Source organism: Ursus arctos, unplaced genomic scaffold, assembly GCF_023065955.2.
Source record: "Ursus arctos isolate Adak ecotype North America unplaced genomic scaffold, UrsArc2.0 scaffold_24, whole genome shotgun sequence".
NCBI classification, from domain to species: Eukaryota; Metazoa; Chordata; class Mammalia; order Carnivora; family Ursidae; genus Ursus; species Ursus arctos.
In genome coordinates this window covers 17,798,691-17,811,220 of record NW_026622919.1, presented here as the reverse complement: position 1 = coordinate 17,811,220, position 12,530 = coordinate 17,798,691, and the positions used below count along the sequence as shown (strand labels likewise).

General features: G+C 43.2%; 1 protein-coding gene across 1 annotated transcript in view; it reads left to right on the top strand.

The window, feature by feature from the left end:
* DBF4B (DBF4 zinc finger B) overlaps positions 1-12,530 on the top strand; it is a 41,170-nt gene that overhangs the window by 1,043 nt on the left and 27,597 nt on the right. Inside the window, exons 2-5 of the mRNA XM_057317784.1 lie at positions 603-714; positions 1,044-1,101; positions 8,389-8,585; positions 9,037-9,102. Of these exons, the coding sequence (XP_057173767.1) occupies positions 9,069-9,102 (34 nt within the window). The 5' untranslated portion in view covers positions 603-714; positions 1,044-1,101; positions 8,389-8,585; positions 9,037-9,068. The remainder of the gene's footprint in view (positions 1-602; positions 715-1,043; positions 1,102-8,388; positions 8,586-9,036; positions 9,103-12,530) is intronic.

Genomic DNA, 12,530 nt, shown 5'->3' with positions numbered 1-12,530 from the left:
GCGCCTGGGTGGCTCAGTCGTTAAGCATCTGCCTTCGGCTCAGGGCGGAATCCCAGCGTTCTGGGATCGAGCCCCACATCAGGCTCCTCCGCTTTGAGCCTGCTTCTTCCTCTCCCACTCCCCCTGCTTGTGTTCCCTCTCACGTTGGCTGTCTCTCTCTCTGTCAAATAAATAAATAAAATCTTTAAAAAAAAAAAAAAGTCTGATTAGGGGCACCTGGGTGGCTCAGTAGTTAAGCATCTGCCTTCAGCCCAGGGAGTGATCCCAGGGCACTGGGATTGAGCCCCACATCGCTCCCTGCTCTGCTGGAAGCCTGCTTCTTCCTCTCCTACTCTCCCCCGTTTGTGTTCCCTCTCTCGCTGGCTATATCTCTCTCTGTCACATAAATCTTTTTTTAAAAAGTCTGATTATATGCTGTGTTAGTCTGTGATTGGGTAGCAGGCGCTGGAAAATGTGGGAGCAGGAAATGGATCAGTACAATCTCATTGGAGGGTAATTTGAAAAGACCCAGCATCTCTACTGCTGGGAATTTATTATAATATACACATGTGTGCAGAGTGCCCTATTTATGAGGATATTCATTACAGTGATGCTTATTGTAGTGAAAGGACAGAATACACTCCATTCTGTCAATGGGAGACTGGGCTCAAAAAAGCCACAAAAAGAACTACTGGACAGCTGTGAAACTGAAGGAAGCTCTTGATGTTCTGACAGGTAACAAAACTCAAGATACATTGTTAAAAAAAAAAAAAAGTGAGGCTCGGAACAGTATGTGATGTTTGCTACCAATTGTGTTTGAAAAGAAGGTGGGATGGGGGAATACATATACATATGTGTCCTTGCAGGTGCATGAAATATCCCTGGAAAGATACAGAAGGGGTAGGAGGATGGTTGTCACTGAGGAGGAGAACTCACTGGGGGGTCTGTTTCTCCCTCTGCCCCACCCCCCACTCGTGCTCTCTCTCAAATAAATAAATCTTTTAAAAAAATAAAATTAAGAACTATTTGTTTATTTACCTTGCATCTTTTTTTTTTCTTTTCAGAAATAAAGCCTACTTGAATATTTTCTCCAATCTCATTTTCTTCCCTTCCTCCGCAGAGGTAACCGCTGTTCCTGAATTTGATGTTTATCCTCCTCGGGAATGTTTGAAACATAGTATATATTATAGTATGTATATGTATTTATCCATACATATATATGTATCTGTATACAATATGTCACATTGTTTTTACATGTTGGACTTTTCATCCTGCAGTGTGCTTTTTTTCACATAAAGTTGTTTAAAATATTTATCCATGGTGATACATGTAGCTCTTATCCATTCATTTAAACCACTCTGTGGTGTGCCACTGCTCGAATATATCCCAGTTGATCCACTCCTTTGTTGGTGGGCATTTTGATTATTTTCCAGTTTCCCAAATAGTGCTTTGATTCACACTCTTTTTTTTTTTTAAAGATTTTATTTATTTATTTGACAGAGAGAGACAGCCAGCGAGAGAGGGAACACAAGCAGGGGGAGTGGGAGAGGAAGAAGCAGGCTCCCAGTGGAGCAGGGAGCCCGATGTGGGGCTTGATCCCAGGACCCTGGGATGGAGCCCTGAGCCGAAGGCAGACGCTTAACGACTGAGCCACCCAGGCGCCCCTGATTCACACTCTTATACATGTCTCTTTATATGCTTGTGGGAAAGTTTCTCTAGGCCAGTAAGCATCAAACATATATATTTTTTAAAGATTTATTTATTTATTTGAGAGAGAGCACAAGCAGTGGGGAGGGGCAGAGGGAGAGGGAGAAAGAGAATCTCAAGCAGACTCCCCACTGAGTGCAGAGCCTGATGCAGGGCTCCATTTCATGACCCTGAGATAATGACCTGGTCTGAAACCAAAAATCCAGCGCTTAACTGACTACCCCACCCAGGCACCCAGCATCAAACATATTTTTGCCACATATTCTCAGCAGGAAAAATATTTTCACTCTGCGTGTCTAATGTAGGAATGTGTGTTTATGAATCACTATAACAAATTAGTATGTCCATCATAAGACATACAAAAAGATAACTATAAAAGGGGGGATTAAAAAGTGACATAAATAATGATGGTTAGCATTTTTTAGCAATTAAGTAATTTTTAATTAAAAAAAAAAAGAAGTGAAGAGGGGCACCTGGGTGGCTCAGTCAGTTAAGCAGCTGACTATTGATTTTGGCTCAGGTCGTGATCTCAGGGTCCTGGGATCAAGCCCCACGTTGGGCTCTGTGCTCAGCTAGGAGTCTGCTGGTCCCTCTCCCTCTGCTCCTTCCCCCCTCTTGTGCTTGCACGCTCTCTATCTCTAAAATAAATAAAATCTTTAAAAAAAGTAAAAAGCTGTAAAATTCATCTCAAGTAACTAGAGGGAAATATATGACCTTAAATGAACATTCCTGCTCTACAAACTTAGCCAGCCAGGTGCCCCTTCCCTTGCATTTCTGCCTTAAATTTTTTTTTTTCTGCCTTAACTATTTTGAGGTTATGTCGCTAAATTCTTATAAATACTAGGTTACTTAGTTCCTGGTGAATTGTTTATCATCAAGGAGTGACGCCTATATCCCTAATAATTCTTTACCTCTTAAAATCAATGTCAGATTTTAATATTGCTGTATTGGTTTCCTTTGTCTATGTTACCCTACGCTGAAAGGCAGCACAGAGAGCAGTGTTAAGAGCATGACCTCTGAAGTCAGACTGTCTGGGTTCACATCCCAGCACTAAGCTATAACCTCCGTGTCCCCATATACAAAATGGGCATAGTTAACTACCCACCTTACAGGGGTTTTATGAGGATTAGAGTAATTACTATTTTTAAAGCACTTTGAGGGGCACCTGGGTGGCTCCGTTGGTTAAGCGTCTGCCTTCAGCTCAGGTCGTGATCCTGGAGTCCCGGGATCAGGATCGAGCCCCATGTTGGGCTCCCTACTCAGCAGGGAGTCGGCTTCTTCCTCTGCCTCCGCTCCTCCTCGCTTGTGTTCTCTCGCTCACTCGCTCGCTCTCGTTTTGAATATCATAGTAAGCACTACGTAGGTATTTATAAAATAAAGTAATTAAATGTATATATCTGCATCCTTTTTCTGTGTCATTTTTTAAGTATTTCTCTGGTAAACACTGTGTAGCTGGTAGATACTGCAGTGCTGCGGGAGATATTACGAAAGTCCTAGCACATACGTGTGCGCGTATCTGTAGAGTAACTCCTAGAAATGAGATTGCTGGGTGGAAAGATACGTACATTCATCATTTTGCGAGACAGTGCCAAATTGCCTTACATTGGGGTTGTACCCACCTCCTGTGTAAGGCAGTTTGGCACTGTCTCGCAAAATTGATCTTTGCCAGTCTGTTAAATAAAAAACAGCGTTTCAGAGTAGATTTAATTTGCATTTCTCTTATTTTAAGTGAGGTTGAGCATATTTGAATGCTATTTGTATTTCTTTCTCCATGAATATTCTCTTACCCATTTTCAATTGGGTGTTGTTCTTTTCTGTATCTATTTGTACAAGTTTTTTTTTTTTTTTTTTTTTTTTTTTTAGATATTAGGAAATCAGCCTTTGTTCTATGATATGAGCTGATTTTTTTTTTTTTTAATTTTAAGCACTTCCCCTCAGGAATGGAGAAAAATGATGAGAAAGAAAATTTTGAATTACTATCTCTAAACATTTTCTGCCAAGTAGGAAAAGCTACCTTTTTCTGGTCACTCACTGACTTTGTGCTAAACACATTTAATACTGAAAACCTCACTTTCTGGTAGATAATGTTATCTTCATTTTACAAATGAAAAAAACTGCAGATCAGAGAGTTTCGGTCATTTGTTCATTTAACGAATATTTAGTAAGCACCCACTGGGATCTTTACTTTGGGGATACAGCAGTAAGTGAAACAGAAAAGGTCCTTTTTCTTAGGGGTTTGCATTCTAGCTGGGGAAATACAGACAACAAGCCAGCACACAAATAAGATACTTTCTGACAGTGATAAGTGCTGTGAAGAAAATAAGAAATGGGGGAGCTGCTGTTCGGATGGTGGTCTCCAAAGCCCTATCTGAAAATACGAGATCTGATCTGATGCCTAAAAGGGAAGAGAAGAACTGGGAGATGGAACTGTTGGTGTAAAAGCCCTAAGGCAGCAATGAGTTGGGCTCATTCAAGACACAGGGAAATTTGGTCGGAGGAGCTAACAGGGAAAGCCACCGGGTGGTTTTGAAAGGGAGGGTAATTTGATCCATAATGGGGGACCCCAAACAGCTTTTTTGTTGATGGATATATCAGTTATCTGTTGCTGTCTCACCCGAAAATGTGATGACTTACCACCCATCACTGATTTTCACTGGGTTTTTGTGGGCCTGGGATTTGGGAGCATCCTGTTTGGGCTTTTCTGTCTTGGGATCTCTTGTGAGGTTGCAGTCTTCGGAAAGCTTGTCTAGGGCTGAACTATCTCCTTGCAAGATGGCTCCATCACAGTAGCGGTTAAGTTGGTGCTGGCTGTTAGCAGGAAGACTTCATTCCTCTCCATCTCCATAAGAGCCTCTCCACAGGCATACTTGAGAGTTCTCATGTCATGATTGCTGGCTTCCCCCATGGCAGGTGACCCACGAAACAGCAATACAGATGTTGACATGTTTTATGACCCAGCCTCAGAAGTGGCACAGTGTTCTTTCCTCAATATTTTTTTTTTAAGATTTTATTTATTTATTTGTCAGAGAGAGAGAGCACAAGCAGGGGGAGCATCAGGCAGAGTCAGAGGGAGAAGCAGGCTCCCCACTGAGCAAGGAGCCCGATGTGGGACTTGATCCCAGGACCCCGGGATCACGACCTGAGCCGAAGGCAGCTGCTTAACCAACTGAGCCACCCAGGCGTCCCTGTTTCCTCAATATTCTGTCGGTACATAGCCCCATTTGATGTGGTCATGACTGCCAGGAGATTATGTCCTTGCAGGCCATCTTGGGAGACTGGCTACCACAATGTTTTAGAAGCTGCTTTTAGGCAACAGGCTTGAACAGTGGAAAACTGAGTAAGGTAGAAGGGCCCACAGTGACCCCAACCCCCTGGCTGAATACAGATAGGCCCACCAGGCAACCCATCTCAAACTATCCGTAGGCCCTAACGAACCAAAGCGCTACCTACAGCCAGGCACAGGTACCGAAAAAGAGAAAATTCCATACATCCCCATACCTCTTCACCTACCCTTTTGAAAAACAGCCCCACCCATTGCCTCATTGCAGGCTGTCTCTCCTTTGTGGCCCTACCCGCTGCTCCCTTGCAGTGTATTCGATAAATTTCTATCTCCTTTGTTCTGCCGCTGGTGAATCCTTTCACTGCCCCTGCCACTGGCATCCACCCGATCGAGTCACCCCACATTTGGGGACCCCCATCCATCAGGACAGACACCACAAATGTGGGTATTTTTAAATTTAACTTTATAAATATACATGTATTTTATATATTTGTATATATATTTTATGTGATATTGACCACATTAGAAATTAAAGCTTAAAAATATTGTTCATAGGGGGCAACTGGGTGGCTCAGTCAGTTGTTATCCAACTCCTGGTTTCAGCTCAGGTCATGATCTCAGGGTCCTGAGATAGAGCCCCAAATCTGGCTCTGTGCTCCCCAGGGAGTCTGCTTAAAGATTCTTTTTTTTTTTTTTTGAAGATTTTGTTTATTTATTTGACACACAGAGAGAGAGAGACAGCCAGCGAGAGAGGGAACACAAGCAGGGGGAGTGGGAGAGGAAGAAGCAGGCTCCCAGCGGAGGAGGGAGCCTGATGTGGGGCTCGATCCCAGGACCCTGGGATCAGGCCCTGAGCCAAAGGCAGACGCTTAACGACTGAGACACTCAGGCGCCCCTAAGCATCTGACTCTTGGTTTCAGCTCAGGTCATGGTCTCAGGGTTGTGGGATCTAGCCCTGAGTCTGGCTCCCAGCTCAGCGGGGAGTCTGCTTGTCTCCTTCTGCCCCTCCCCCCACCCCACCCCGACCCCGCTCACGTGCTCTCTCTCTTTCTCTCTCAAATGAATAAATAAAACTTTAAAAAATATATATATTTTCCAAAACAAAAATAATCAGAAGAATGACATTGTTTTACATTTCTCCAAATCTTTTTAATAAGTGGTTTGACAGAAGAGTGTTAGAGTCTTATTTTTGCTTCTGCATACTCTACTGAACTATTCATGAGAGAATGAGAACAAAAAATGGAAAATAATGTCTTTGTGTTATTGTAAAAATAGTTTTGACTTCATGGAACCTTTTGAAAGGGCTGAGCTATACTTTGGGAACCTTGGTCTGAATTGTGATGTAGTAACAAATGATACCCAAATCTCAGTAGCTTAAAATAACAAAAGTTTACTTCTTGCTTATGCAACAAACCCATCTGGGGTTGCCCATGGTTCTGTTCTATGCCATCTTCACTAAAGAACCCAAACTGACAGGTCAGCCTCTAGCTAGGACATTGCCAGTCATTGTGATGGGCAAAAAAAAAAAAAACTTGGGGGGCGCCTGGGTGGCACAGCGGTTGGGCGTCTGCCTTCGGCTCAGGGTGTGATCCCGGCGTTATGGGATCGAGCCCCACATCAGGCTCCTCCGCTATGAGCCTGCTTCTTCCTCTCCCACTCCCCCTGCTTGTGTTCCCTCTCTCACTGGCTGTCTCTATTTCTGTCAAATAAATAAATAAAATCTTTAAAAAAAAAAAAAAAACAACCTTGGTAAACGATCCTGTCTCTTAAAACTTGTGCTTGGAAGTGAGGTCAATTTTTTTTTTCTTTTTTCATCAGCCAAAGCAAGTCACATGGCCAACCTTTAGTTCATCAAGGCTGCTATGTATAATCTACTGTAGGGAGGGGCCCTGCTGGAGTGGATACAATATATATATATATATATATATATATATATATATATATATATATATATATGCCTGTGCCATGGTGTTTAAGGAATATTCCAGTTGTGGATGGAGAATGGAGTACTTTGAGGAAATGTAGGAAGTTGCTCAAGAGTAAAAGTAGTGTTGGGCCACCTGGCTGGCTCAGTCAGTAGGGCATGCAGCTCTTGATCTCAGGGTCATGAATTCAAGCCCCACATTAGGGGTAGAATTTACTTAACTAAAAATAAAGTAGAAGTTGTGTTAGAAATCGACACAGTGCTTTGGGCAAGAATGTATGGTGGCTTGAACTAAGATGGTAGCAGCGGTCTGATTCAAGATATACTTTGGAGTTGGCAGAATTTGTTTTTGGAGTCGGGGTGGGGATAAGGGAAGATACTGAAGTAACCTTCAGGTTTTTGCCTTGAGCAACTGAGTGGATTGTATGACATACTGAGGTGGAGAAGAATGGGTAGTTTTTTTGAGGGGTGGTGTGTGAAACAAATGTTCTGTTTTTTTTTTTTATTAATAATGATTTTTTATTATATTATGTTAGTCACCATACAGTACATCCCCGAAATGTTCTGTTTTGAACATATTAAGCCTGAGGTGCCTGTTAGACATCCAAATAGAGATGTTTAGTAGCCACTTGAATACAGCAGTCTGGAGATCAAGGGAGAGGTCAGAGCTAGAGATAGAAATTCTGCAGGCATTAGCATAGAGCTGATTATAAAGCCATGGAGTTGAATAAGATCTCCTAGGGAGAAGGTGTTAATGTGGAAGAGAAGAGGGCTAGGGGCTAAAGCCTTGGCATGCTGCAACATTTATAGGTGAAACAATGGCTTTGGATCCAGCAAAGGAGATTGAGGAACCATTGAGGGAAGGTGAACACTGGTAGAAATAGAAGCAAAAGGAAGAAATTGGCTCAAGAAGGAGGGAATAGTCTGTTTCAATGTTCTAGAAATCAGATAGGATGAATATAGCAAAGTGACCATAGGATTTGGGAACATGGAAGTTATAGCTGACCTAGACACGTACAGTTTTAGTGGAGAGGTGAGGATCAAAGGCTAATTACATGACTTGGGGGGAAAGATGGGAAGTGAAGAATGGAGACACCTCTTTTGAGAAATTTTTTTGTTGGGTGGGTTATTGGAGAAAAGGGGGGAAAACAAGGATGTGACGATGAAATGATGTGTATGTGAATTTTTGTGTGTGTGTGTGTGTAAATTTTCAATGCTCTATAAGTGATAGGCTTTTTTGTTATTTATTACCTAACTCCCAGGAATTTCCAACCAGCTCAGTGGGAAGAATCACTAAGACTAGGCTACCACAATAGTCCCCAAGTTCCCGTCTATTAAGGCTCAGAGTATTTCCACCCAAAGACAAGCCAAGACATGAAGAGACGGATGGAAAGAGCGGAACTGAAAAGGAAGGGGGGAAAGGGAGGATTTGCTGAGTTAACATTGACCTCGCAGGGCCACCGTACAGCCGACCCTCATAGCTATTACGCTATTTTAGGGGGCGGAGCCGACAAGAAATTTAAACCGAAGCCGCGGCCGAGAGCGCCTGGAGACTGGTAATGTACTCGTGGAGTTGCCGTCGGCGCTTGGAAGTCTGAAATCTCTTATGGAGCCCGCGAATATAACGCGGAGGCCTTGAGGAAAGAGTACGGAGGCCGAGAAGGAGCCGAGAATTGAGGAGGGAGTCAGGAAAGGGTACGGATGCCGGGAAGGGGAAGATGGGGTAAGAAGGTAGGCGGAAGGGGTCCGAAGAGTGTAGAGAGGATAAGGGATGGGGAAGATGCGCAGGAATTGGGAAACGGATAGGTGCAGAAGCTGAGGAGGGTGGAGGGGCCGGGAAGGGCTCCCAGGAGTTGAGGAGGCAGAAGTCTCAAAGGGGCAGAGGCACTGAGGGGACAAGAACGTGGAGGGAGGCACGGGAATTGAAATGTACAAAGGGTGGCCAAGAGGCGGTGGGAGTTGAGGGCGCAGAGTCCTAGAAGGGGCGCGGGAGGTGAGATGGGATGTGGATTGGGATGGAGTTGAGGCTTGCTGTACCCGGGAGCCGCGCTGGGGTTGTGCGGGAATTGGGGGGGTGGGGGTGGGGAGAGGATAGAAGGTCGAAGGCTAATGAAGATGGTGCTGCTGCTGTTTTGTCCTTTCTCAGGCGACGGCAAATTCTCTGAGCTGCAGAGTTCTATGGCTGAGAGGAGGCTCCGGACTCTGGACCTAGGTAGGTAACAGGTCAAAACTAGGGATGCGAGGTCGAAGTTGCTACTCCTGCACCAGAGTCTCTTGGGATGGAAAGGTCGAGAAATGTTAGCGCTATTGGGGTTTTCTAATTACTTAATGGTTTTGAGTGTGTGTGTATATGGTGGGATGTCATGAAATCATTTAGGAATTCATGTTAAAGATCAAATAGAGCTTTCAGTCTGATATTATGAACAAGATTAGCAGATGGGGAGTCAGGATAGAGTACCTTATTAAGCCCACATTCATGGTTATTTTTACCATAAACTTAAACACTCACCGAAATAGATAAGTGTTTCAGCACATGCTCACTTCCCTCAATACTCCCCCTCCCACTTCTTTCGGTATCTTCTAGTTTTAGTTCTGGATTGTTACAGACACAGGCTTTGGTTGTTGCCTTTGAACCAGTAATGTACTTTACTAAGTCATCTACTCTTCCTTTGCTGGAGAACTTTTCTCCAAGAGTGTTTTCAAAGGGGGGCTTTATGGGATAAACTTTCTGAGGCTTGTATGCCTGAGAATATCTTGATTTCACCGTTGTGTTAAAATTCTTGCATCAAAGTTCTTTTCCTTCAACACACTAAAAAATTACAGCATTTTCTTCCTGCAAAAAGTAGAGGCTGTTGATAATTGGTGTTGGTCTTATTCTTGTTCCTTTGTAAGTGACCTTCTTTTTTCATTAGAACACTTTAGATGATTCTCTTTATATTTGTTCTTAAAATTCACTGTAATATGACTATATGCATTTTAGAGGGTTTTTAATTTTTTTATTACAGTTTTATGGTTACATAATTTTTTAAAAAAAGATTTTATTTATTTATGACAGAGAGAGACAGCCAGCGAGAGAGGGAACACAAGCAGGGGGAGTGGGAGAGGAAGAAGCAGGCTCCCAGTGGTTGAGCCTGATGTGGGGCTCGATCCCAGAATGCCGGGATCACGTCCTGGGCCGAAGGCAGACGCTTAATAACTGAGCCACCCAGGCGCCCCTATGGTTACATAATTTTAAAAGGCCAGGTCTACACACACACACACACACACACACACACACACACACACCATTGTTCCTCCTGATTGCCATTCCCTAGGGTGCCATTAACTGTTTTAGTTATTTCTTCTAGTATTTACCTACTTATTTCTAAATAGCATGCTCATACTGCTTTTGTTGTTTTCAACTTAAATTATATCTATTGACTTCATAGCATGGAAAATATTTTTTCTGTCTACCCACTTAACATGCAGCACACACACACACATACATTTCCCTCCTCTTCTCTCCTCCTCCCAGTGTTTATGAAGTCTGGTTTTTTTGTTGTTGTTGTTGTTGTTTTTTTAAGTAGGCTCCATGCCCAGAGCAGAGCCCAACATGGGCCCAAACTCATGGCCCTGAGATAGACCTGAGCTGAGATCAAGAGTCAGACGCTTAACCCTCTGAGCCACCCCAGCACCCCTATACGTAGTCATTTTTGATTGGTCATTTATTTATTTGCGTTATCATTATTATGGTTATTCACAGATGACCCATGTAGTAAACTAGGAAATATGCTTCATGTTCTATGAGTGATCACTAATTAATGTCCAGATTCTACCAGAATTATAAACCTTCCCTCAGGGCGCCTGGGTAGCGCAGTCAGTTGTTAAAGCGTCTGCCTTCAGCTCAGGGCGTGATCCTGGTGTTCCGGGATCGAGCCCCACATCAGGCTCTTCCGCTATGAGCCTGCTTCTTCCTCTCCCACTCCCCCTGCTGTGTTCCCTCTCTCGCTGGCTGTCTCTGTCAAATAAATAAATAAAACCTTAAAAAAATAAAATAAACCTTCCCTCAATACCTTCAAGCTCATCAGGGAATCCATCAGTTTCTTCTTTGTCTGGAAGACATACCTTCTGAAACCTTTTGTGTTAGTCTTCCGGTCTGGTGCAGCTATGCCTAGGCTTGTTGCACTAGTCTCCCTTCTTCATTCTGTGGATTTCCCTTTGCTTCTTTCCTGTGTAGGATCCCCTACGTTCCAAATTCCTATTTTCTTTTCTCTTCATTTACTTCCTCATTTCGGTAGACTACATCTTCTAATATAGCTTCCTGAGAAAGGGTACATGACAGATAAATTTTTCAAGACTTACGGGTCTCACAATTCTTTGTTCTTTTTTTTTTTTTTTTTTTTTAAGATTTTATTTATTTGAGAGAGAGAGCGTGAGAGAGCACAAGGCGGGGGCAGAGGGAGAAGGAGAAGCAGGCTCCCCGCTGAGCAGAGAGCCTGATGTGGGGCTGGATCCCAGGACCCTGAAATCATGACCTGAGCAGAAAGCAATTGCTTAACCCACTGAGCCATCCGGGCGCCCTGACAAGTCTTTATTCTACCTTACATTTGAATGATAGTTCAGCCAGTTAAAGAGTTCTAGGTTGGAAATCATTTCTCCCCAGAATTTTGAAGACATGTTCCACTTCTTTTTTTTTTTTTTAAGTGTACAAATCTTTTTGTTTTAATTTTTATTTATTTATTTTTTTTTTTTTTAAAGATTTTATTTATTTATTCGACAGAGATAGAGACAGCCAGCGAGAGAGGGAACACAAGCAGGGGGAGTGGGAGAGGAAGAAGCAGGCTCATAGTGGAGGAGCCTGATGTGGGGCTCGATCCCATAACGCCAGGATCACGCCCTGAGCCGAAGGCAGACGCTTAACCGCTGTGCCATCCAGGTGCCCCTAATTTTTAATTCCAGTATAATTAACATCCAGTGTTCTATTAGTTTCAAATGTACAATATAGTGATTCGACCAGGTTCCACTTCTTGTAGTTTCCAGTGTTCTGTGGCAAAGTCTGATGCTATAAATATTTCTATCCTCCTCCTGAACACGATAAGGGCCTAGACTGGTCTGTCTCTGAACCACCCCTGCCGCCGTCTAGCAACAATGTGATTATTGTCTTTTTTACTTCCCAATTAGTCATTGTTATTGTTGTTTTATACAGTCAGTGATTGTTTGGATTTATACATATTTTTGCCAAATTTTTGGCATTTCAGTCCTTCTGGGTCTAGCTTCCTTTGTCCAAAGTACACCTCTGCGAGGTCCTTTAGTAAGAAGTGGTTGGGGATAAATGGGTTTTCTTTTTTTTTTTTTTTTAAGATTTTATTTATTTATTCGACAGAGATAGAGACAGCCAGCGAGAGAGGGAACACAAGCAGGGGGAGTGGGAGAGGAAGAAGCAGGCTCATAGCGGAGGAGCCTGAAGTGGGGCTTGATCCCATAACGCCGGGATCACGTCCTGAGCCGAAGGCAGACGCTTAACTGCTGTGCCACCCAGGTGTCCCTGATAAATGGGTTTTCTTTGTTTGAAAAATGCCTTGGTTTTCTTTGTTGAAAGATGGGTGGCTCAGTCAGTGAAGCATCTGATTCTTGACTTTTTTTTTTTTCTTTTTTAAGATT